Source organism: Hemicordylus capensis, chromosome 2, assembly GCF_027244095.1.
Source record: "Hemicordylus capensis ecotype Gifberg chromosome 2, rHemCap1.1.pri, whole genome shotgun sequence".
NCBI classification, from domain to species: Eukaryota; Metazoa; Chordata; class Lepidosauria; order Squamata; family Cordylidae; genus Hemicordylus; species Hemicordylus capensis.
In genome coordinates this window covers 189,076,496-189,102,684 of record NC_069658.1, presented here as the reverse complement: position 1 = coordinate 189,102,684, position 26,189 = coordinate 189,076,496, and the positions used below count along the sequence as shown (strand labels likewise).

The 26,189-nt window shown below is 47.8% G+C and overlaps 1 protein-coding gene across 8 annotated transcripts in view; it reads left to right on the top strand.

Annotated features, from left to right (window-relative positions):
* LOC128346922 (caM kinase-like vesicle-associated protein) overlaps positions 1-22,062 on the top strand; it is a 50,115-nt gene extending 28,053 nt beyond the window's left edge. For 3 of the 8 annotated variants that reach the window (XM_053300716.1, XM_053300713.1, XM_053300711.1), the window contains exons 2-11: positions 8,792-8,887; positions 10,540-10,671; positions 12,830-12,904; positions 15,422-15,560; positions 15,774-15,894; positions 16,292-16,367; positions 17,284-17,420; positions 18,770-18,848; positions 19,947-20,034; positions 20,843-22,062. In XM_053300716.1, the coding sequence (XP_053156691.1) occupies positions 8,793-8,887; positions 10,540-10,671; positions 12,830-12,904; positions 15,422-15,560; positions 15,774-15,894; positions 16,292-16,367; positions 17,284-17,420; positions 18,770-18,848; positions 19,947-20,034; positions 20,843-21,046 (1,146 nt within the window). In that variant the 5' untranslated portion in view covers position 8,792 and the 3' untranslated portion in view covers positions 21,047-22,062. Of the gene's footprint in view, positions 1-6,793; positions 7,026-7,161; positions 7,181-7,288; positions 7,392-7,534; positions 7,620-8,441; positions 8,480-8,791; positions 8,888-10,539; positions 10,672-12,829; positions 12,905-15,421; positions 15,561-15,773; positions 15,895-16,291; positions 16,368-17,283; positions 17,421-18,769; positions 18,849-19,946; positions 20,035-20,842 lie in introns of those variants that run through there. The other 5 variants (XM_053300715.1, XM_053300717.1, XM_053300709.1 and 2 more) reach the window with 5 other exon arrangements.
* The last annotated feature ends 4,127 nt before the right edge of the window (positions 22,063-26,189 follow it).

The following is a 26,189-nucleotide window of genomic DNA, read 5'->3' as shown; positions in this document are numbered from 1 at the left end:
AAATTTGGTTTTTTATATTTTTTTAACTTAAACTTTTTATTGTCTTTTTATTGTACGTTTTAACTTTTGTAAACCGCCTTGGGGCTGTCTTTTAACGAAAGGCGGTATATAAATGCAACAATAAATAAATAAATAAATACTGAGTCAGACCCTTGGTCCATCTAGCTCAGAATTGTCTACACTGACAGGCAGCAGCTCTCCAAGTTTTCAGGCAGGAGTCTCTCCCAGCCCTACCTGGAGATGCCAGGGATTGAACCTGGGACCTTCTGCATGCAGAGCCTCTACCACTGAGCTACAGTTCCATGTGCTAAGGGGCATATCTTACAGCAGACAGTGCTCACATGTAGCCACCCATTCAAAGACAAACCAGGGCAGTCTCTGTTTAGCAAAGGAGGCAATCCATGCAAGCTACCACCTAATGGAGCATCAGGGACATCACTTGCCTAGCGAGCAAGAGGCTGCTGGTTGAAATCCCCACTGGTATGTTTCCCAGACTATGGGAAACATCTATATCGGGCAGCAGTGATGTAGGAAGATGCTGAAAGGCATCATCTCATACTGCATGGGAGAGGCAATGGTTAAAGCCCTCCTATATTCTACCAAAGACAGCTCTTCTCCCCAGCAGAGATCTAGAGAAGGGTCTCAACAAATGATCTTAGAAGAACAAAGGCTTTTATGGCAGAGGAGGACAGACGACAACAGAGTAAGCAAATTAGCAGGCAGAGTCACACCTAAAGCCACGTGTAATGGTGTGATGGGGGAGATCTCACATACTGACCTTTTGGCAGGAGAACTGGGGTGTTAACAATCATAATCCTGTTTTCATTTGTGCAGTGGCAGCTCAAGGCCTCTGTGCACCTGAGGCAGAGTGCTAGATGTCCCCCCCCCCACTTGTGTGACCAACCTGCCCTCCTTCTCCCCATTTTTTAAAGCAGGGGGCATCTTGCCATCTTGCTGGTGCTTCACCTTGCCTCATGGAAGAGCCACTCATGCATCTGTGACATGTTGAAAAGTTAGTGATTCAGTGAAGGTTAGCTGTGGCTGAGGCTGCAATCCTAAGCACACTTTTTGGGGAGTAGGTCCCATTGTACTCAGTGGGACTGACTTAGGAGGATTGTGATCAGTGTTCCCTCTAACAGGGATTCCCAGATGTTATTGTCTACAACTCCCATAATACTCAGCTGCAATGGCTTTTGCTTGGCGATTATGGGAGTTGTAGTCAACTATATCTGGGAATCCCTGTTAGAGGGAACACTGATTGTGATGCAAGCCCCATTTAAATCAAACAAATTTGTTGTGATAATAGGAACATAGGAAGCTGCCATATACTGAGTCAGACCATTGGTCCATCTAGCTCAGTACTGTCTACCCAGACTGAAAGCGGCTTCTCCAGGGTTGCAGGCAGGAGTCTCTCTCAGCCCTATCTTGGAGAAGCCGCCAGGGAGGGAACTTGGAGCCTTCTGCTCTTCCCAGAGCGGCTTCATCCCCTGAGGGGAATATCTTGCAGTGCTTACACATCAAGTCTCCCATTCATATGCAACCAGGGCAGACCCTGCTTAGCTAAGGGGACAAGTCATGCTTGCGACCACAAGACCAGCTCTCCTCTCTTAATCTTAACATGCGATCCTATGCATGTTTGCTCTCAAGTAAATCCTATTGATTTCATTGGGATTCACTCCCTAGTAAGTATGCATAGGATTGCAGCCTTGGTCATGACTTATTTTTTTAGCTGGATTGGGACCTTTGGCTGCAATCATAAACACACTTACTAGATAGCAAATGCTGTTGAACTCAGTGGCTGTGTTCTTAGGATCATGCAAGTTAGTCGGAGGAACGGCCAGCTTAGATTCAGGGTCATGTGTGCTCCTGAAAACCACATGTGTGGTGGTGAAGACCCAAATCAGAAGACCTGGAAGTGGTTGTGTGCGAGGGGGAATCATAGTTTGGTAAGCCACCGTAAATCAAATCTAAGATAGTCAATGTCAGCTCAGCTGGGATTCCCCCTTGCACATGATCATTTCCCAGTCCTCCGACCAGGATTTCAGACTTCACACATATGGTTTCCGGGAATATGCACAGCTCTAAATTGTAGCTGACCACTCCTTGGACTACCTTTCTTGATCATAGGACTACAATCAGTGAGACTTGCTTCTGAGCAAGCATGCATAAGATCAGGTTGTAAGAAGTGAGTGCTTTGACAGAAGGGTCCAAGATCCTCTTCCTAGCCTTAATCAACTGCAGATTGATCATCATATTTGGTAGTTGTTGTTTTTTAATTTCAACATGTTGATGGTGGCAAATATTAAATAAGCATCATCACCTTCTAATGTCTGCAGCTCAAGTTGCTGCTGTCAAAACGCCAAAGAGGCTGGTTAAAAACAATATTTGGCAACTCTAACCCGGCCAAGAGATCTTTTAACTCTCTACTCCCTGCCTAACAGTGCACAAACTCTCATGCATCTAAATCCTGTGTGAGGGTGTCTTCTGTTTTCTCTTACCTGTCCATTCCCTTGGCTTCTCCTTGCCTTCATTCACGGTCTCCCTGCCTCTGGCTCTTTCTACTGTTTTCCCCCCTTCAGATCCCCGTTTCTCATCCCTCCTCCATCATCCTCTTCCCTTCAGCCACCTTGCCTCCTCCTTCTTTATCCATTTTCTGCCCGCAGTGCCCAGCCCCGCCTAGGCCTAGGCCTGACCATTCTCTTTCTTCAGCAAAGCTAAAGAAACATGTGTGTCAGCATTCTGTTGGAGGTGATCTGCAGCCAAGCTGATTTATTCAAATCAATTATGTGAAATCCTCCCATTCCCTCTTTATTGCCTCTTTAGCATCCCCAGCTGACATTTCTTCAGCTTTTCAAAGCTCGCTTGCTAGTGCACACCCTTCCTGTCCAAAAACGGATTTTTCCCCCCAGACATCCCTTCTCTTAGCCTTTTTCTGAACCGGCTTCCCAGTCCTAAGCCCCATGTAGAAGCTATTCCCACAATCAGTAGCGAGCGGGCTAAGGGAGCCTAGCCCGCTTTCTACTGCTTGCGGGAACCACTGGGTGGTTCGAAGGTGAGCGCTCTGTTAACCTCATTTTTTTGCTTGTGTGCTGCCGGGGCGCGCGGTGACACATGAGTAGACCCCCGGCCGGGAGGCTGCAGCCAGCCTCCCGGCCTCGGAGATCTCTCTAGAATGCCCCGCACAGCCTCCGACCCCACAGCCCCCACAGGCTCCTTGGCGGAGCCAGTAGTCGTGTGGGCGGCTCATCTGACCGCCCAGGGCTGCAGGCAAGATCGTCATCAGAGGCTAAGCACGCTCTCCCCACAGACCCGCCAGAAGGTCTTCTCACTAATTGTGAGAAGAGCTTCCTTGTCTGCTCAGCATTCCTGTTCTTGGATTCCTTCCTGCTTATAGCTACTTCTCTTTCTGATTCTTTCCCCCCTCAACAGCTTGTCTTCAGGCTTCTGTTTCTTCCATCTTCCAAGAGTCCTCAAAGAACTCAAATGTGAAATTGCTGACCTCCTTGCTAAAATATATAACTTATCCCTGAAATCGGGCTCTGTACTGGAGAGTAGCAAATGTAACACCGATTTTCAAAAAGGGATCCAGGGGCGATCCGGGAAATTACAGGCCGGTTAGCTTAATGTCCGTTCCAGGCAAATTGATGGAAAGCATCCTCAAGGATAAAATTGTAAAGCACCTAAACGAACAGGCCCTGCTGGGAGTGAGCCAGCATGGCTTCCGCAAAGGCAAATCTTGCCTCACCAAACTTTTGGACTTCTTTGAGAGTGTCAACGAGTGTGTGGATCAAGGTGATCCAGTTGACATAGTATACTTGGACTTCCAAAAAGCTTTTGACAAAGTTCCTCATCAAAGACTCCTGAGGAAACTTAGCGGTCATGGGATAAGGGGGCAAGTACATGTGTGGATTGCTAACTGGTTGAAAGACAGGAAATAGAGGGTTGGGATAAATGGAGAGTTTTCACAATGGAGGGAAGTAAGAAGTGGGGTCCCCCAGGAATCTGTACTGGGACCGGTGCTTTTTAATTTATTCATAAATGATCTGGAAGCAGAAGTATGCAGCGAGGTGGCCAAATTTGTAGATGATACCAAACTCTTTCGGGTAGTGAAATCCAAAACGGATTGTGAGGAGCTCCAAAAGGATATCTCCAAACTGGGGGAGTGGGTAACAAAGTGGCAAATGCGGTTCAGTGTTGGCAAGTGTAAAGTGATGCACATTGGGACGAAAACCCCAACTTCAAGTATATGCTGATGAGATCTGAGCTGTCGGTAACTGACCAGGAGAGGGATCTTGGGGTCGTGGTGGCCAGCTCGCTGAAAGTGTTGATGCAATGTGCGGCAGCTGTGAAAAAGGTCAATTCCATGCTAGGGATCATTAGGAAGGGGATTGAAAATAAAATGGCTAATATTATAATGCCCTTATAAAAAACTATGGTGCGACCACACTTGGAGTACTGCGTACAGTTCTGGTCACCACATCTTAAAAAGGACATTGTAGAACTGGAAAAGGTGGAGAAGAGGGCAACCAAGATGATCAGGGGCCTAGAGCACCTTTCTTATGAGGCAAGGCTACAACACCTGGGGCTTTTTAGTTCAGAAAAAAGATGATTCCAGGGAGTCATGATAGAGGTCTATAAAATTGTGCATGGTGTGGAGAAAGTGGATAGAGAGAAATTCTTCTCCCTCTCACATAACACTAGAACCAGGGGTTATCCCATGAAATTGATTGCCAGGAAATCTAGGACCAACAAACTGAAGTACTTTTTCACACAATGCAAAATCCACTTGTGGAATTTTCCTCCACAAGATGTGGTGACAGCCTACAACGTGGATAGCTTTAAGGAGGGTTTGAATAACTTCATGGAGGAGAGTTCTATCAATGGCTACTAGTCGGAGGGCTGTGGGCCACCTCCAGCCTCAAAGGCAGGATGCCTCTGAGTACCAGTTGCAGGGGAGTAATGGCAGGAGAGAGGGCATGCCCTCAACTCCTGCCTGTAGGCTTCCAGCAGCATCTGGTGGGCCACTGTGTGAAACAGGATGCTGGACTAGATGGGCCTTGAGCCTGATCCAGCAGGGCTGTTCTTATGTTCCCATTGATTTATTTTTCAACCACTGCTTATTCTCCTCACTTCTTTCAGTTACCATTACTTTAGATTTTCCTTAGCTTCTTTACTTTCAGCACTCTCTTCCCATACAACTTCTCAATCCTCAGCCTCTCTGCCTGCTCACACAGCTCCTTCTGTTCCTAACTCTGTATGGGCCCCCCCAATCTAAACTGACCTTTCACTACACAACTAGACTCCACCATATTTATGAACATTCCATGTTGACCATTTCGCCCTTCCAATCAGAATTTTTTTGAACATTCCATGACATTAGAACCACCTAGCCAATGGCTGTGAAATGGAAAGCTTGCAGGTACACCGGCAATGGACAGCTTTTAACCATACTTTATACAAAACAATTTGGATGAGAATTCATTTATAGGTTTTGATCATTTCAAGTGTCACTTTCACACTTTTGAAGGAAAAGGCACCAGTCTCCATAATTAGTTCTCCCCAAGTTGTGAATCTAAAGAAATATAACCCAAAATCCAGGGCTGCAAAAATGTAGGCACCCAGGAGCCATGGGCAGTAAAAGATTCAGGCCTAGTGACTGCTGGTTTGCTGCTGAGATCAGAAAGCAAAATTATCTGGCTCCAAAGTTTTGCAAACATTTTTGCACCTATGTCGCTTCTTACAAGATATTTTGCAAGGTGGTTGTCAAAAGAATAGATTTACTGAAATGAAGAAGGGGCAATGGGTCAAAAAACAAGCCTGAGGCATGAGTTGTTCAGGGTGGTAAGAATTTAAATGCATAATGTCCATAAAAGAAAATCACCTGAGAGAGTTTTATGCATATGTAAGATGCAGCTGCATCATTTGGGAGAGCACTGAACAAACCCAGGATATTATGGCTTTGTCCCTGAGATACTAGATGACTCACCCAAAGCTAGCAGCACAAATGAGGCCCCAGCAAGTGTTACTTCAAGGAAGAAAAGAGACACATCATGTTTAGTGTCCCTCTGGCTAGATAGAAAGTGGCATCTATCACTGATGGCACCTCTTGTTGCAGAGACCCTCTCTGGCCCATATGTTTGTAAACAGTGTGCCCCTGCTGAGTCTACGAGGGGTAGGCTCACCCCTTTTGGATGAAAGAGTGCCGGAGAGGCTATATCTGCCCTCATACTTCCACATGTGTGACATACATGCGAGCCAGTGTGGTGTAGTGGTTAGAGTGCTGGACTAGGACCGGGGAGACCCGAGTTCAAATCCCCATTCAGCCATGAGACTTGCTGGGTGACTCTGGGCCAGTCACTTCTCTCTCAGCCTAACCTACTTCACAGGGTTGTTGTGAAAGAGAAACTCAAGTATGTAGCACACTGCTCTGGGCTCCTTGGAGGAAGAGCGGGATATAAATGTAATCATCATCATCATCATCATTATCAGCCAATTACAGAAAGCAACTTTACTGGGAACAGCCTATATTCTGCGACGATATCTATAACAATTGACAATAAAATTCAGCCATCCCAGGTCCTTGGGAAGGACTCGATGTCTGGATAAAACAAACCAGTCAATCACACCTGTCTGACTGTGTAAATAAATAATAATACAATGCTGCTGTTCAAAGGAGCATTCGCATGGCAGTCTGGCCACTGACAATGCACACTCCCCAGAGAGCAGAAGATTCTGCCAGGCAGTGGCGGGGCTGCTTCTGTGAGCTGGCATTGCCACCTCCAAGTACAGACAGAGTACATCCCGAGCTCCTTTGACCCCCTCAGGAGGGAAGCACTTGGACTCCGTCTCCTCCCAAAGAGAGACCCTCATAGGCCGCCCTCTCCTTATTTGTATTGTCATTTTTAGTTGATTGGAATGGTACGCCACTTGTGGATGCCATCCTGGCTAGAAAGTGAGACGTGCACACAGGTCTAAATAAATAAATAAGATGGCAACCACTCCCCCTGACAGCATCTGAGGGAGAGGTGAGATAGCAAGGCCTACTCCAGTGGCTTGGCTGGGAGCCCAGCGGCCATTTGACTCTCCTCACCCACTCCCAGCACTGTCTCCCTCAGTGGGCAGCCCACCTGGCTAGTCATGGTGACATCCGTTCTGGGCTTTTATGCCACCCTACGAAGGGGTACTTGAAACAGCTTGTTTGTTTTCCCTCCCTACTGCCTTTTCCCTTTCGGATTATGTCTATTATTTGTCTGTTTGTTTTTCGATGTAAATCACTTTGAGAACATTTGGTGAAAAGCAGGATTTAAATATTTGTAGTCGTCGTAGTTGGTGATGATGGCAACGATGATGATTGATGAGAAGTCTGTGGGCAGGGCCTGTCTCAGATTTTGGTAATTTTTATGCATCACCGATACAAATACAGTGCTTTATCAATTATAAATAATAATCAATAGGAAATCATGATCAGGTAGAGGATATGACAACCAACTGCTGGATGGGACCTGAAACAGGGCTTTGATCTGAGGGGGTGGGGGAGATCTCCCTTCTGGCTTTCCATAGGCAACTGAAGACACTTTTATTCAGGCCTGCCTGCCTACGGGGAATGAGGAAAACTTGCTGTATGGCTTTCTGTGTTTGTTTTATGGAATGTTAATGTTGTTATAATTATGTCTCTGTGTTTTTAAATCAATGTGGCTATATTAGTGAAAGACCAGTACAGAAGTATAAAAACAGACAGACAAACAAATACCCAGAGGCAGTTTAAATGAGGCCAGAGGCAGAAAAACAACCCAAGTCTTTAGAGCTAAAAAACACACTTGGGAGGCTGCAAGGAAGTCCTTTTGTTCCTCTCCATCATGCATCAAAGCAGACTCTTGCCTACAAAAGTTTGTGCCACAATATATTTGTTAGAGGCCTGTGGTATCGTCAAGACTTTTTAAAAAATCTTTGCCTGCCTGCTTTGCGGACTGTTTCTGCTGTAAGATTAGCACGGCTTGTTTATGGGCCTCAGCACAGCTGCAGAATATGCTGTTTGTGCTGAAACCTTATCAAGCTTTCCTTTGGGGGGCTGGAACCCGGGATCAAGGGTCCTTTCTTTAAGCTTGGAGAAGAATGGATGGGCACAGAATACACGGGGATGTGGGGGGTAGGGGAGGTGAGGCAGGACTCCAGGGTTTTGTCCCCAGCCCTGAAAGGAGATTGCTTGCTCTTCCGCTCTAGCTGCTCTTTGCCTCTGGAGTGTGAAGGCCGCGCTAACGAGGCATGAAGGGAATTTTGACAGGAGAAAGGGTCATGAATTCAGCAGGCCCCTCTCTGTATGACAGTCCTGGCTTCTCCCCTCTGAAGGGCGATGACTCTGGTTAAGACCATGTTAAGGGGCTCAGCAGGACATTCTCTGTAAAAAGAGATCTGATCTGTTGATGCTGGGCCTCAAAGAGTTCACAAAGCAGGGATGCATGGCGCTTGGCAGCAGAAAAAGGTGTGTTTGACATGTGCCAAAAAGTAACCAAAAGCCCAACTTCTGCACACAAGAAACCCAAGTCCTAGTGCAAAACAAAGTCTGCTCATTGCTACAAATTTGGGATCTGGTATTTAGATCCCACACACAAACCTGCATAGCCATGAGGACTAGGAATTTGCTTAAAAAATAAATCTCCCAAACAAACAAGCCAAGACTTCGGAGCAAATACCATGCAGAACTAGAGAAGGTGAACTACGCAACCCCAGGTAATGGATAAAAGGGCTCAGGAATGCTACAGTAAGTCTCATCTCAGCCACTTTTGCCTTCTAGGATGCCGTTTGGCTGCATCGGACTGCGGGATGAAAAGAACTACAACAGCTTGTCTGACATTACTGACAAGTATGAAATTGGGCAACTGCTACGGGCGTAAGTAGGCAGCACTACCGGAAATTGCTGTTCCAGCTCCTGGGGTCACTCCTTAGAAGCAATGCATTTGCAGATAACTGAGGGACACGATGACCTGGGAGATGCATCCTTAGGGAAGGGCCTTCTTTTCTTCTCCAGCATTTTAAAATGCCCTGCCACAGCACTTCAGCAACTTCTACACACACACACACACACACCCCTCTTCATTTCTGGGATACCTGTACTATTCTTGCTCCTCTCTTGTACCAGCCGGACAGCCATTTCAAAACCCTTATGATGACATTTGCAGAACAGCCCCACTATCCTCCTCAGCTGTCTGGAACTGCACTCAAGGTTGGCTTCCTGATGGAGGGCCGTGGTTTGCACTTCATAGCTCTCACCCATGGCTTTGTGCCTTGCCTCCCACCATGGAACCAAATCTCCTCCCTTTGCTTTCCCTGCCATTGCTGTGCCATCAGCAGTTCCCAGCACCTAGCACTCAATGATCCGTGAAACAGGGTTTGCATTAGAGAGGGGGCCAGCCCCCACCCCCTTAGCTGCTGTTTTAGAAAGCTAGAGGGGCCTAATTGCTCAAAACCTGGAGAGAGTGAAGGGATGAGGCGTGTAGATTTCATTAAAGACCTCCCCTACCACTTACCCCATAATCTGAGCATATTTCAGTAGGTACTGTGATTGTTGTCGTCATTCCAGCCCATGCTTGGTGGTCGGCCATTTTGCCCCAAGCAGCAGATGAAAGAAAGAACATTGCAGCAGCAAAATGGCCAACCAGGCTGGGAAGGAAGTGTTAACTGGCTGCTAAGAGAGACAGCAGCAGACTGGGGGATATTTGCCTTCAGGACAGCACATGATGTGGCCCATCTCCCAGCTGCCCATTGTATAGGCCAGTCCATCTGGCATCCTTAATGCAGCACAAACATTTAGTGTTTTGTCTTCCTTTCTCTGACCACAAACCCAAAACATGGAAGATAGGTCTATTAATGCATACCTGCCAACATGTCCCTATTTTCCCATACACCTGAATGGGCTGTTAATGGCTATTAGCTACTATGGCTATGTTGGCAGATATGTTAATGGCTATTAACTATGATGGCTAAATGGAACCTCTGGATTCAGAGGCAGTATATCTCTGACTACTGGTTTCTGGGGGATAAAGAACAGGAGATGGTTACCATCGCTTCTTTTGCAGCTTGTATGCTCCCCAAAGGCCTCTGGCTGGCCACAGTAAGAAACAGAATGCTGGAATGGCTGGATCATTGAGCCTTATTCAGACATTACGTTATATCTGCATTCAGATGCATTCACTTGTACGTATTTTTGTGTAAATGACTGTACATGTGTTCATTTAAAAAGTGAACCTGGTTGCAGGCCCCCTGAAATACAAGACACAGATAGGTAGTGTACTGCTGTACCTGTGTTTAATCTAACATGTTAATTCTGTACCTGTGTACAGAACTGTACCTGTATCCCTGAGGTCCTTCACACATTATGGTCTTTCACCGTACACTTGTTGTATGAGTGTTGAACATAATGTGTGGATAGGGCTAGATTATACGAGTGTCGGACATCATGTGTGAATAGTGCTTTGAACTAATATAGCAGGGCACATCTTAAAGCAGTACCTGAGCTTCTTTTTGTCCTCCACCATCCTGCAGGAAAGAGTTCTGTGAGATCTGTGTGGCTCGCGAACGCCAGACAGACAGACTGTACATCTGCAAGAAGTTCCTCAAGAAAGATGGGCGCAAAGTGCGCCGGGCAGCTAAGAATGAAATCCTCATCCTGAAGATGTAGGTGCCTGTCCTATGTGTGTGCGTGCGTGCATGTCCCAGAGAACTCATGGAGCGTGCATCCCACCTGCGGGTGCTCTCTCATTCTCCCCCCGTCATCTGCATGGAAATTTTGTTTGTCTCTGTTGTGTTGAGGAACCACGCAGGGCTTCTGTAAATAATAACACTCCCTGTAGCTTCTTTCCAGCAGCTGCCAAGTTGATCAGATGTATGAGGAGTTCATGGTCACCGAGCCATAGTTAACCTTGCAGCTAAATGTTCAGTTACAGCAACAGAAGCACAAGAGGGGGCTGGAGAGCTCCAGAATACTAACAGAAAGAGACAAAGTGCCTGGAAAATGCTGAAGGAAAGTGGAAAGATTCAGGGATGCAAATTAATACATCAAGGCAATGATTGCCATCTGTGTTTTTTTGGGGGGGGTTGTGTTGTTGTTTTTTCCCCCTGGCAAGACTCCTCTGCCATTAACAGCTGCAGAAATCCCACAAATAAAGCTTCTCCCTGCATCTCCATGCTGGGGAAATCCTCACATGCTGAAAGCTGCACCTGGGAGGGCAGGGGAAGGGAGAAGTCCAACCCAGCAAGGAAGCTAAAGTTTGGGTCAGAGACAGGACTAGGTGAGAAGTCTCAGCTTGCCGGCCACAAGTAGCTGGCCTGATGTCCAACTCGTGTGTGACATCCGTAGCACGGCAGGCAGCTGCTTCAGCACAATCCCTCCAGAAACAGGGTTCATGCTGGCTGGGGAGGAGCTGCAGCCTGGGCTGCTCCTCTGACTGCTCTCTGTGGCGTGTCTCGCATTACCTGGTGGTGGAGCCAGGAGAAGCTGGGGAAGGGTCAGGGGTCAGGGAGCCAGCCAATCGAGGCCTGAGAGGCCCTTGCAAAAGGATGGGAAGACTCTCCCAGCCCTCTTCAGGCTGGGGGTGGAACTACATGCTATGTGCAGTGATTTATGTGCGGGTTTTTTTACAAATACACAATGCAGCTGCTGAGACTGCAATTTTACGCAGAAGATCAATGTGGGGAGAGTGGGGCTTCTTAACCTTTTTTCCTTCACACCATTTTTTCCTAATTAAAAAAGCCCCCCAAGCTGTTTTTAGCCCCACTGCGGGGAAAATATGGGGCCCATTGGCCATTTGTGCTCTCTTGATGAGAGAACTAGGTGTGCGGTGGGATAGAATGGCCTCAGAGCTTGCTATCCCTCTCCCAGAATGGATCAGTCCCTCCTAGGCTCAGCCTGATTGTTATTCAATAATGCTGAAGGATTCATGCTTCTGAGCGAGAGAGAATTGATCCTTAATTTAGTTAAAGGTAGTAAGGATATTAGTGGGCCGTCAAGTCGGTGTCAACTCCTGGCGCCCACAGAGCCCTGTGGTTTTCTTTGGTAGAATACAGGAGGGGTTTACCATTGCCTCCTCCCACGCAGTCTGAGATGATGCCTTTCAGCATCTTCCTACATCACTGCTGCCCGATATAGGTGTTGCCCATAGTCTGGGAAACATACCAGCAGGGATTCAAACAGGCAGCCTCTGGCTTGCTAAGTCAAGTCATTTCCCCGCTGCGATATCAGTTGCCAAATAATTAGAAAACTCCTACCATCCCTGTTCTCTATGAATGGTTGCTTGCAGAAACCATGGGAAGTTGTGATTACGTTGCAACTCACCCTTCCATCATAGTCATATTTTCAAGGGCAAAAGAAGGCATAATAGTTTTTGCTTCAAAGTGGTCTCCATTGCTGTGAGTCAGGCTGCTGTGAAAGGCAGAGGCAAGGCAAAGGTAGCCGTCCTTGCTAGTCCCCATCGTAAGCAGCAGCTGGCACCCTGCTTGCAATCAAAGCCACACACCACATTCCCTGATCTGCCCCACATCACACGAGCTGTTTTTAGCCTCTTTAAACATTTAAAAGGCAGGCATGAATGATTGATAAGGACCTCAGGGGTAGGCTGGGATTTCTGCTGACTTGGTCTTTGCAGAAACAGTCCCTAAGGTGCAAACAACCGAGCTGGGCCAGCAGGGGATAGGCAACACAAAGATCTCAGCCGGGGGAAGGAGCTGAGCATCAAGGACTATGCAGGTTGATTGGGGGAGAGGTTTATGGCTGAGCTGGAGTGAAAAGGGGAGGGGAGGATGGGAAGCTGATGCTTCTCTGCTGTTCTGCTTCCAGGGTGAGTCACCCCAACATCTTGCAGCTGATTGACACCTTTGAGACACGGAAAGAATTCTACATCATCCAAGAACTGTAAGTTTTGCTGGGAGATTGAGATGTGCAATTGTGTCAGGCGCAAATGGGTCCAAGAAGAAGCTGGGGGAGGTGAGAAGTCTGCCTACCCAGGTGGTAGCACAGGAGTGTGGAATGGGCATCAAGGATGCCAAGATGCAGCAACCGCTCTTGAAAGAGCCTCAGCTTCTCCTATTGTATTGACTACAAGGATGGTTGCTGCTGGGTACCTGGTTTTTTGTTTCTTTGTTTTGTGGTGACATGTAGCTTTAAGTAAATACATAGGAACTGAACTTGAACTCAATGTGATATCAGTTCCCCACCACCACCACCACCACCACATTTATATCCTGCTGTCCCTCCAAGGAGCCCAGAGCACAGTCCATGGTTGTTTACCCTCAGATTCACCCCATGAGATAAATTAGGCTGAGAAAGAAGTGACTGGTCCAGGGTCACCCACTCAGGTTCGGGGCTGAATGGCGATTTGAACTCAGCTCTCCCCGGCCCTCGTCCAACAGCGAAGGCAGTAAGCCAGGCAGGGTTGCCCTTCCAGCTTCTCATGCCTGCAGCCTAACACAGTCGAAGCACATCCAGGTGCAGACAGTTCGGTGTCTACTGCAGGATATGCTGAGGCTCTTCTCGCGAGCAGCCAAGACTGGGCGAGGGCAGCTAAGGCTGGGCTGGGTTGCCTGTGAGAACTGGTGGGGGCCAAGTGGCTCCTGGTGGTACTACGGTGGCAAACCCACCTATGGAGCCCGCCAGTTAGCCAAGGTTAAGGGTGTGAGCGTGACTGCTCGTGTGTGAGCGCTAGCTTCTCCCAGCCAGTGCTGGCACAGGAGTGGACTCCCAGCCATCATCGGTGTGTGTGTGTGTGTGTGTGTGTGTGTTTTCCCCACAATGCACCGCACACTCATGCAGTGCATTATGGAATTTATGGGGTGTGGGACCATGCATCCCAACCCCCGCGCTGCTTGGGCCAGCAGCGGACCATCTGGGCGCATGAGCCGCATGCCCTGACCTACCCAGACCCGGCAGCCAGATGGTCCGCGGGGAGGACCAGCTTCTGCTGCCTTCCCCACTGCCCGCCCTCAAGCCCTCTCATGTGATCATGAGAAAGGGCTCGCGGTGGGATATCTTGCTGGTCGGAGCAGGCTTTCCATAGAATTGCTTCCGAGCAGGAGCAGCCTCTCTGTGCAGTGAGGAGTTTGGATCTCAGCAGCAGTAACTCTAAAGATCCACAATGGTGCAGAGAGGGGAAGCGTGCCCTGGATGGAGAACAGATTAGGTGCGCCCTGGCCAAGAATAAGGCATGCCGAGGAGAGAACGGGAATAGCAGCTGTAAAAAAAAGCAGGACAGAAAAAATATTGGTGTGTCCCTCACCGCCCCAGTAGTGCTACTGCACCATCCCTGGCTAGTTTCTTGAGAGCTCCAGCACTGCAGTGCCCCACCCAGGAACAACCCATGTCCACATTATTTAACCCCCTAGACCAGTTCTTCCATGTTATCTCCCATCCCAAGCCCAGATATTTCAGCGACACTGTCCTGCCATCTTATTCCCACAAGACACTCCCCAGAGACCTCCCTGCCACAAAACCCAGCCAGTACCATAATTGTGCTTGTTCATTCTCAGTAATGCTATTTGCACAAAATTCCACTTGGAACATATCAGCTGCCGCAGGATCTGGGGAGATTTTGTTTTAAAGCATTTAATTTCTAGACCTGATCGTGATAGCAATTACTGCGTCTGACCCTCTGGCAGCACTACTTGGTTTCCACTCCTCCAAGATGGAATTTCAGCACCCAGTGTGCTAGGTACCATATAAAAATACAAAGTGACATTATTGGCTAGAGGTTTAGATTCTAAGGCTGTTAGAAGGGGCCCTCCCTTCACAGGAAGCTGCCATATACTGAGTCAGACCATTGGTCCGTCCAGCTCAGTATTGTCTACACAGACTGGCAGCAGCTTCTCCAAGGTGGCAGGCAGGAATCTTTCTCAGCCCTCTCTTTGAGATGCCAGGCAGGGAACTTGGAACCTAGATGCTCTCCCCAGAGCAGCTTCATCCCCTAAGGGGAATCTCTTACAGTGCTCATATGTAGTCTCCCATTCAAATGCAACCAAGGCGGACCCTGCTTAGCTAACGGGACAAGTCATGCTTGCTACCACAAGACCAGCTCTCCTCTATTTTCCTTCCATGGAAAAGTGAAAGCCAGGAAGGGATTGAGAAGGGAGTGGGTGGCCAGGGTGAGCAACTTCTGATTCTCCACCAACAATTTTTTCCCCTGCTACACATCTGTGACTGACACACCATCCACTTTGACAGCACTGGAGAGAAATAAAGGTGTATCTGGCCCTGGTTCAGGAACCAAACCTCCATATATAACATGGGTTCTGATTATGACCCAAGACTCAGTTTTCAGGAACCAATTGTGTCACAAGCTTGAGGACTGCCTGCACAACAATGCCCGTGGGAGAATGGAATGTGCCACCTCTTTTCCAGTTAGTTGCATGTCTCAAGCCTGTGGTGTGTCTTCTGCAGGGCCACTGGTGGGGATGTTTTCGACTGGATCCTAGACCAGGGCTACTACACGGAGAAGGACGCCAGCAATGTCATCCGGCAGGTGCTGGAGGCATTAGCCTATTTACATAACCTGCACATTGTCCACCGCAACCTCAAGGTGAGGAGAGAATGCTAGAGTCCTGGATTGCAAGCCTAGGTGCTTAGGGCAACCTCCGCCACCTAGTGGCCCTAGAAGGGATAGCTCTCTCTCTGTAAGCAATAGGAAAAGCGGCTAAATTCAACCCTAGCATTGTGTGAGTAGTGTAAGCTGTGTAGCAGTCATCACTAACTTTGCGCTTGCTTTCTTCCCTTGTGTCTCTGCTATGTCCAGCTGGAGAATCTCATGTACTACAACCAGAACAACCGCTCCAAGGTTGTCCTGCGGGACTTCTATCTATCGCGCTTTGAGAATGGTGCCATCACAGAGCCATGTGGGACCCCTGAGTATTTGGGTATCTATGTGCCTTAATTTCCCCCAGAGCTGGGACAGAACCCAGGAGTACTGATTTCTCCCCACCACCATTTCTAACTAGACTTCATGTTATATCCATTGGAACTAGGAAGTTTGTAAGTGATCACCTTTTTTACCGGACAGAGCCTCTAAGGCCTTTAAAAGATGCATGCATGATGGGCAGAAATTCAGCAAGTGCTGCTTTTATCTTGGCCTGGCAAGGCACTGACATGAAAAGCACCTTTTGATTCTAAACTTGCATGCTTGTTAAGAGTACAGGGTCTTTGTCAGGGGAAAAAAAAGTTGTGGCAGTCCTAGAGCCTGCCTCCCAGTTCCACAGATATCTTGTCCACAACTTTCTATCACTTCCTCTGATGCCTGTGTCTCTCCTCACACAGCTCCTGAGGTGGTTGCCCGACAACGTTACGGACGTCCTGTTGACTGCTGGGCTGTAGGGGTTATCATGTTCATTCTGTGAGTTCCACCACTCTCTCTCTGCGCATGCATAAGTATGTAGTACACTGCTCTGAGCTCCTTGGAGAAAGAGCGGGATATAAAATGTAAATAATAATAATAATTTTAAAAATATGACTGCATGTGGGAAAGGAAGACGCAAATTAAATTTTGAATTGTCTAGGCAGAATTGAAAGTATCAGAATGGACAGATTGGATGCGGTTAGGTATCTTCATTGTTATTGTGTTTTGTGGCTAGTTCCTTTCTTTTTTTGTGGCTAGTTCCTCTTCCCATCAATAAAAGAAAATCCTGTTTGGTCTCTCGGGAAACAATAACATTGATTGTAATACATCCCAAGGAAATTGCTTACTTAATTATGAGATGACCTTTTAAGATATCCTATTAACATATTGTGAGCGAATGTAGTGCAGCTTCCAAGACACTGAACTGCAACCCAGAAAGCCCCTTTCAGGTTCAGGCCTTGTGTCTGAGGAACTAATTAGTTGGCTTTAGGCAAGCTGCTCCCTCTCATATCTAGATCTCATCAGCAATCTGAGGATAATAAGATCACCCCACCCCTTAGAGGAATCTTGTCAGAGTTACAGAGATATGAACGGGAAGTGCTTTAGAACACTCCAAAATGCTGGGTTATATTATTCCGTTCTCCAGTCTCATCTCACTGCCCCAGACTGTGAATGGGCTTTCTGGAATCCAGCCTGGTGCCATGGCACCTTAGAAGCAACTGTATGGCTTTGTAGCCTGTAAGAAGCCACCTTCCTCTTCACATGTACTTGGGATTCAAGATGAGTAGCCTTGCTAGATGTGGGGTGAACTTTGGGAGGGCCTATTAAGACATATTTGGCTCCCAGCTGCTTGAGAGAGAGCCTCCTGCTGCCCAATAAGGACCTCTCACAACCAATCCCCATCATTCAACAGCCTGTCTGGGAACCCCCCATTCTACGATGACACCGATGATGAAAACAGTGACAGCCACAACCGCCGTATATTCCGCAAAATTCTGGCTGGGGACTATGACTTTGACTCCCCCTATTGGGATGACATCTCTCTTGCTGGTAAGTGAGAGCCTCAGCCCAACCTCCTGTAGCCCCCCTCGGGCCTCACTTACTAGGATAACATGCTGCAGCCCCACCTGGAGTACTATGTACAATTCTGGTCACCACATCTGAAAAAGGACACTGTAGAACTGGAAAAGGAGCAGAAGATGACAACCAGGATGATCAGGGGCCTAGAGCACCTTTCTTATGAGGCAAGGCTAAAACACCTGGGGCTTTTTATTTGAGAAAAAAGACGACTGCGGGGAGACATGATAGAGGTCTATAAAATCATGCATGGTGTGGAGAAAGTGGACAGAGAGAAATTCTTCTCCCTCTCACATAACACTAGAACCAGGGATCACTCCATGAAATTGATTGCAGGAAATCTAGGACCAACAAATGGAAGTACTTTTTCACACAATGCATAATCCACTTTTGGAATTCTCTGCTACAAGATGTGGTAACAGCCAACAACCTGGATGGCTTTAAGAGGGGTCTGCATAACTCCATGGAGGAGAGGTCTCTCAACGGCTACTAGTCGGAGGGCTATAGGCCACCTCCAGCCTCAAAGGCAGGATGCCTCTGAATACCAGTTGCAGGGGAGTAACAGCAGGAGAGAGGGCCCGCTCTCGACTCCTGCCTGTAGGCTCCCAGTGGCATCTGGTGGGCCATTGTGTGAAACAGGATGCTGGACTAGATGGGCTTTGGGTCTGATCCAGCAGGGCTGTTCTTATGTTATGTTCCCCCACAGGAGGTAGCCTCCTCCATGTTCCTTGAATCAGCTCATTTTCTGGTCCTGCCACACTAGGGGACTGGGCTACACAGGCAGCAAACTGAGCTGCTGGGATCCTGAGGTAGCAGAATATACTGTATCACTCTAGGCTTCAGTTGGGGGAATTTTCTCCCAAGTAAAAAGCATCCTTCAAGTAAAAAAATCAGCACTTTAGGGAGGGAAGTTCCAGTCTTGGTCTTTCCCTGGTTTTCTGCTTGGAATTTTCCACTGATTATATCTTTGGAATTAATTTTCTGCTTGGAAGGAGGCTTCTTTAAAAACATAGCATTCAAAACGGAAGGGAACGTTTAAAACGGTGATCCTCATCCTCTTCTGCTTTGCATGCAGAATATCCCTGGTTCAGTCTTGGGTTGGGGAAGGCCCCTGTCCGAAACGCTGGAGAGCTGCTGCCAGGTCAGCATCAACATTCTCACTTGTACACCACCTAGAGATGTACATCTCAGGTGGTATGAAGAATATGAAACAAACACAGAAATAAATTCTATTGCAGGCGTTTTCCCAAGCTTAGCTCTGGCCCCCAGAGCAGTCATTTATTTTTCTTAGCATTCCCTACACCCATCCTTTTCCCTTGCAGCCAAAAAGCTGGTGTCACGGCTTATGGAGGTTGATCAGGACCAGCGAATCACGGCACAGGAGGCATTGGGACATATCTGGTAAGGTGTCGGTGGGCGGCGGGGGGGGTAGTGGTTCTGGTCAATGGCAAATGGATAATTTGTGGGGTCCTACAGACACATTATATGGCTAGAGATTGCTGCTCCTTTCAGAAGAGCTGGTCTTGTGGTAGCAAGCATGACTTGTCCCCTTAGCTAAGCAGGGTCCACCCTGGTTGCATATGAATGGGAGACTTGATGTGTGAGCACTGTAAGATATTCCCCTCAGGGGATGGAGGAAGAGCAGAAGGTTCCAAGTTCCCTCCTTGACTTCTCCAAGATAAGGCTGAGAGAGAGACTCCTGCCTGCAACCTTGGAGAAGCTATTGCCAGTCTGTGAAGACAATACTGAGCTAGATAGACCAATGGTCTGACTCGGTATATGGCAGCTTCCTATGTTCCTTGAATCCTGGGAGCACAGGAGGAGGAGCCACAGTGGAGGTTGGCAGAGGTGAACTACAGCAGCAGCTCCCACCAATGTGGCATCTGAGATGAGAGTCTGCCTCACATAGACAGGCCAGCTGGGCCTGCTAGTCAATTAAAATATTTTGATTATTTAAAAGGGTGCCCTGATTAATCAGGCAGCAGATTAAAAAACAACCAGAAACTATCTTTAGTAAAAATCTGTACAAAACTGTGGATAGCAGGTACCATCTTAGAAGAGGCATTCCCACATGGTTGGGAATGCTTCTTTTAAGAGGTTACCTTCTGTGCCACATGCAAATAATCTCAAACAATCTTCCCTCCCCGCCTTCAGAACTATTATCCATATGCACATTTATGGAGATTTAATCCATTCGTTAACTGAAGAAAACTCATATGATTAGTCGGCTAAAATTTATTAAATCAGACAACAGCCCAGAGAATGCTTTCATCTCCCTCTTATGGGCATCCTAGGGGGATCTGGTTGGCCCCTATGAGAAACAGGATGATGGACAAGCTGGTCTTGGGCCTGATCCAGCAAGGCTCTTCTTCTTATGTCTGGGTAGTAGAAACAGAGAATTGCCTATGAGTTAAAGAAACTTTCTAAAATAGACCCCACTTGACCTGTGTCATCTATGTTCCATCACCCCCCACTCTTTCCCTCTCTCCCTCTTGGCAGGATATCTGGCAACATTGCCTCCGAAAAGAACCTCAAGGAAGGGGTATGTGCTCAGATTGAAAAGAACTTTGCCAAGGCCAAGTGGAGGGTGAGTTTTATGCCACTAGATGGCACTAGGTTGCAGGGAGGAAAATGTGGGAGTGAATATGAGGCACAGTGTGCCAAGGAACAGCTGGGGAGCAATGCTATGCCCAAGATGGGGTTTTCCACACTCCCTGCCTTCAAATAAGCCATCACTAATAACCAAGAAACCTCTGCATGTTGCAAGGGATTCTGGGGACTGGGGAGTGTTTTAGGATGTACATGCATTTCACATGGAGTGCTGGCACACTTTCTACTTAAAAGAAACATTTGATAAAGAAACAACACTTCAAATATGCAGAAACTGCCTCTGCCCTTGGAAACCCCCCCGCCCTCCATTTTCTTTCAAAGATGTTCAAATAATGGAATGCTCATTCTGGTTCAAGGAAACATTTTAGCTATTCCCTTTTTCCTTATTGACAAGTTCTAACTCCTCAAAACTCAAAATAAATCCTCATGCAGGATGTTTTTAAGTTTGTTGATGCATTAACGTTTACTTTATCTGTTGTTTACATACTTGTAAAAAAAACTTTTAATAAAGAAGATTATAAAAAGAAAAAAGTTCAAAGGAAGTCGGCGATGCAAGGAGTTTTTTTTACCTTGCATTTAGAGCAGAGTCGGAGAATTTCATTCTGCCCACCAGGACTCATGAACCTGAGAGTCACAGCAGTGCAAGTTGCAGATGTCTTTACCTGTCGTAGCAATCCTTCCAGTTGGGATCAGTGACTGGGAGCAAGTTGGAAGAGTCAACAGAGGGGCAGGGGCATGCTTTGGAAGCATGGGAACTGTTCTCAACATTCCCTTTCTCCTTGCAGAAAGCCATACGTGTTACGACCTTCATGCAACGTCTCCGGGCCTCAGAGGTCAGCGGCCGCCTCCCTGTCACTCCCCGTTCCTCCATGAGTGTTGCCCACGAGGTTACCATTGAGACGCCCAGACTGGCTGAACATCTGGAAGCTCCACGCCCTTTGGAGGAGCCACAGAGCAAGACAGAGGGAGCCACAGAGAAGAAGGAATAACCGCTCCTGCTTCCCCGGCCCCATCTCCCGATGCTTTCTCTGCTCAATCCACATATACACTCTCTCTCCTCTGCCTTTGGAGGGGGAGGGCTCTGTGCATGGGGCGAAGAACTTGGGAGCTCCTGAGCAGCGTCATCCCCTCCCCTCAGCCCCTGCCATTGGCCAGGCACAGGAGCTCTTTGGTTTGGATGGACAGGCAACTAGAAGGAAGAACTGATCAACCAAACAGAGATGCGTGCTGTAGTGGGAAGGAGGGACTGAGGACTGGAGGCAGGGTAGTACAGGTAGTTGTCTGCTGCCCCTGCAGAATGCATCTGCCTCATTAGCAGAAGTGTGGGGCACCTTTCTAGCCCTTTCCCAGTAGCCAGTACAAGCTGTGTCCCTTGCCATACAGCATCCTCACCCCAGTGCAGATAAACACTTATGCCTTGCTGAGCTACAGCCTCTCACAGGCCCACTGCCCCACAGCATCTGCCTCCTTCCCTCTGGGGTGTCACAAAGGGGCATAAAGAGGATAGAAGGGTCTGGCCTACAATTCCCTTCCCTCACAAGCAAGTTAGAGGCTAATTTGAACTAAGGCATGAAATGCATCCTCTCCCATTTGTGGATGCCCTTAGGAGCCAAGCATTCCTACACTAATGCCAACGTGTACACTAAAGGCGAGAGGAATGGGGAGCGATTCCAAGCTAGTGAAGCAAACGTCGGAGGAGAGTCCTCTCTGTGGACTCTCCACTTTCCAGCCTATCCCGGTCCTGTTCTCCCCAGCCCTGCATTTCACTTTTAGAATGGCAGGAGCCGTTTGGGAAGCGTGTCATGGATTACTGCCCTGCTGGTTTGGATCTGAACTCCAGCTGGACTGTGGAGGGAGGGGTGAGGAAAGAGGGGTGCATGTCCAGGCCAACTGCATGTTTTACGAAGATGCTATTTTAATACAGAAACCTCCCAGCTGCCCCTCCCCTGGTGCTGTCATTCCCTCTCCTGGGGCAGCTCTGGGAAATAAACAGAGTCTTTCTCTGGTTGCTGTCTATATCTTTTTTTGAGTGTGTTTACAGCGATGTTCTTAATTCACATACTTGGTCGAGGAGCCTTTCAACACAATATGGAGAAGGGCCTATTTTAATTCCCATCCACTCTCTGAAAACAAAACTAGTAAAACAGTTCCCAGTCTGCCTCCAAACTATGGCTCGATTATGTAATCAGTAATCTTGTGATAACACTACCATCTAATTTCTTTGGAAGAACAGAGGCATGTTCTGAGACTGAAAGAAGAGTCCCTGGATAAGTAGAGGCTGTTGGTGTGTCTCTGTCCCATTTTGGAATAAGTGATCATATCACAGTGAAAAACATAAGACATATCATCTTGGTCTTGAAGAGACAGCTGGAATCATGCAAATACACATCATACATTTGCAATATATAGAATGTACAAATATAGATTTGGTATATTTAAGCTCTGGGAATCCTTTGGGATGAAAGGCTGGGGTATGAATATAGGAAGCTGCCTCAATCCGAGTCATACCTTTGGTCCATCTAGTTCAGTAGTGTCACTGACAAGCACCTCTCCAGGGTTTCAAGCAAGTGTCTTTCCCAGCCGTACCTGAAGAGGCCAGGGACTGTACTTAGAACTTTCTGCATACAACCCAGATGCTGTGCCACTGAGCTACAGCCCTGTCCTCTGCAATATCTATATCTATATTTCTCTAAGTCGTACCCATTGCTAATCCCATGTGTGGCAGCTCTCGCAAGATTTCACAAGCAAGGGGAGGAGGAGAGGAAGGCGAGTGTCCAGCAAGAGAAAGTGGTGGCCAGGCTGGCCGGCCGCTGGGTGGTATAAGAACAGCCCTGCTGGATCAGGCCCAAGGCCCATCTAGTCCAGCATCCTGTTTCACGCAGTAGCCCACCAGATGCCACTGGAAGGCATGCCCTCTCTCCTGCAGTTACTCCCCTGCAACTGGTACTAGAGTCATCCTGCCTTTGAGGCTGGAGGTGGCCTATAGCCCTCCGACTAGCAGCCGTTGATAGACCTCTCCTCCATGAAGTTATGAGAGGCCTCTTCTTTCTCATTGATAGGCCTCTCCTTCATGAAGGTGAGAGGCAAGGAGGTGGTGGCCAGGCCAGCTATTCCGAACTGCAGCTGAAGGTGGGGGGAGACAGGGAGAACTAGGGCCACAGATGCTCTAGCTCAGTGTTTCTCAACCACCGGTCCCTGGACCGCTGCCGGTCCCCGAAGGGTTGAGTGCCGGTCCCTGACTGGGAGTCAACCCCCCCCCCAACTGAAATCAAGGCACTCACTTCCTCAATTTTGCACATGGCATGGAAGAGGAAGAGTATCACGGAGGCATGGGACCCTTCTTGTGCCTTGCCTCCACGTGCTGCTGAGATCTTCCTACAGCTATCTTATTCCCAATCTTTACAGCTTCAAACTGTATGCGGTGCGGGGGCATGGAGGAAAAAGTGTGGCAGTGGGCGCCACTTCAAGGGCTACTGGTTCTTGCATGCTCATTGTTTGCAGCCAAAGGTTGGTTGATTGAAACCCAGCTGCCTGTTGTGGTTGAGGTGCCTTGAGAGGGAACGCTGTTTCCCTCTTGCATCAGTGGGGCTTGCTTGTATGTTGTTTTCATTGGCCCCATGTAGCTTTTGAATTTTTCTAATGGCCCAACATCCCCTCTCCATTGAGTAATCACAAGCACCTCCACTCCAGACATACTGGAGACAAATTTGTTCACCCAGGCTTTTAAATTCAGGGGTTCTCAACCTTGGGTACCCAGACGTTGGTGGACTTCTACTCCCATAATCCCCAGCCATAATGGCCAAATGCCATTGTTGTTGGGGGTTATGGGAGTTTAACTGAGGGACCCAAGGTTAAGAACCCCTAATATTCCATGTTTGCAAAAGATTCCAAATTTAATTATTTCAATGCTTATATTATTTTCATTCTAAACTGCCCAGAGATGCAAGTTTTGGGCAGTATAGAAGTCTGATAGATAGATAGACAGACAGACTTGAAACCCCTTTACTAACTGCTGGTCCGGGAAACTGCGCATGAAGAATGTAGCGGTCCTTGAAACTCTGCACGAAGAATTTAGCGGTCCTTGACTCCAAAAAGTTTGAGAAACACTGCTCTAGCTGACCTGGCACCGCCCCTAGTCCTCCCCTGGCGGGTGGCCATTCACCGGGCCACTACTCCCCCCACCACCACCTCCCCCACTGCCCACTGGCGGCTGGTCGTTTGCCAGGCCGCAGCTTCTCTTCCCTCGGTAGCTGGCTGTCCCCGTCGCTAATCATCAGCTCGCTTGCAAACTCTCGCGAGAGCTGCCACACACGGGATTAGCGATGGGTACATCTAGGAGAATTAAATATATAGATCATCATCAATAACTAAGCTATCCTGGGATGAGAGCTCATCTTGGAGTAGTTTGGTTATCTGTATGGACTCCTCCTGTTTCCAACAAGAGAAACCTTTTAATCCAAGAACAGATTAAACTCAGCTGGCATCTTTCTTATTTATTTCTTCACATCAAACCAAAGGGCTGTCTCTAGATGCTTACAAACAGAAAAGAGATGTTTCCTAATTCAAACCAGCCCTGTACATATCCTCTGCCTTGGCAGACCTTCCTCCTAATCAAATTGCTTGAGAGCTGACTATATGTGGCTATGAATTCCAAAACCAGCCTTTTGGAATTCATTCAAAGGCCAGAGTTCTATTACCGATAACAATGGTTAGCAAGTCTTCCCAGTCAGCCCTGCCTTTTCCTTTGTCATCGCGTGCCTCTGAAACCTGGATTTGCCGAAAGACAGGCCCTGTGAAATTGCTCCTTCTACCGTGAAGGCCTGTCCCGCTACTACCAGATACACGGAGTTTAGCAGAGATTGCCCAAAGGGGAAAGGGACAGCATTCCGCACGTGTTCAAAGGCACTCTTCATCACGGCCAAAGCCAGGGGCATAACTATAACAGGGCAAGAGGAGACAGTTATCTGGGGGCCCACTGCCTTGGGGGCCCCCCCAGAGGCAAGTCACATGACTCATTCCCCCAGCTGTGCACCGGCCCAAGTTTCCTTCAGTTGTATTCATCCTCTGAAACTGATGTGAGCTACCAGACCTGGAGCTACCAGAACAGCATGTCTTTCTCTAGTACCATTAAATGACTTGCATCGTCCACAATTTACAAAACCTTTTAAAAAATAATTTAGGATGTTCTATTGCTGCACATAGGGGTGTGTGTATATATAAAAATTTTACTATGCTTTTTGTTACCACTATTCAGCCTCATTTATTTATTTTTTATTTTATTTATTCGATTTCTATACCATCCTTCCAAAAATGGCTCAGGGTGGTTTACACAGAGAAATAATAAATAAATAAGATGGATCCCTGTCCCCAAAGGGCTCACAATCTAAAAAGAAACACAAGATAGACACCAGCAACAGTCATTGGAGGTCATGTGCTGGTGGTGGATAGGGCCAGTTACTCTCCCCCTGCTAAATAAAGAGAATCACCACGCTAAAAGGTGCCTCTTTGCCAAGTTAGCAGGGGTAAAGAAATTTAAGATTTCTTTACTTCATGAGCTGAGCTTCAGTGAGGGGGGGCATTTTAAAATCTTGTCTCTGGGGCCACTCCAACCTTGCTAGACGCCTGGCCAAAGCTTTACTCTGGTGATGTAAAGAGCAGTGGTAGGCATGCCTTCATGCACCTGACCCAACTTAATCGTTGGCCTCACTGCTCTTATCTCTTGCATTCTGTTCCAGATTTTCCCCACGTGCCTTTAAAAAGAAAAAAGAAAATACTCCCCACCAATCCGATACGTATTCTTCATCCCAGCAAGCATCCAGGGACCTTCCTCACCTGCACCTATCTTCACGCTTGTACCTGCTCGGTTCTCTTATCTCTCCATTCATTCATCCATTCATCCTTCTGCCGGTCGCGCGCCCCACCACGTGCACACGCGCGCCTCTGCCTGTCTCTCTGCATGTCGGTTTACCAGTTCCACCGCCCCCCCTTGGAAGCCACGTGCTCCCTTACCCGTCCAGCCAACTGAGAACTACATTTCCCGGGCAGCGCTGCGCCCTTCTGAGCGAAACCATTCTCGCCGCGGGGAGAGAGGGCCTGTTACGCTTTCCTTCCATTCCTCCCTAGAATCCCTTT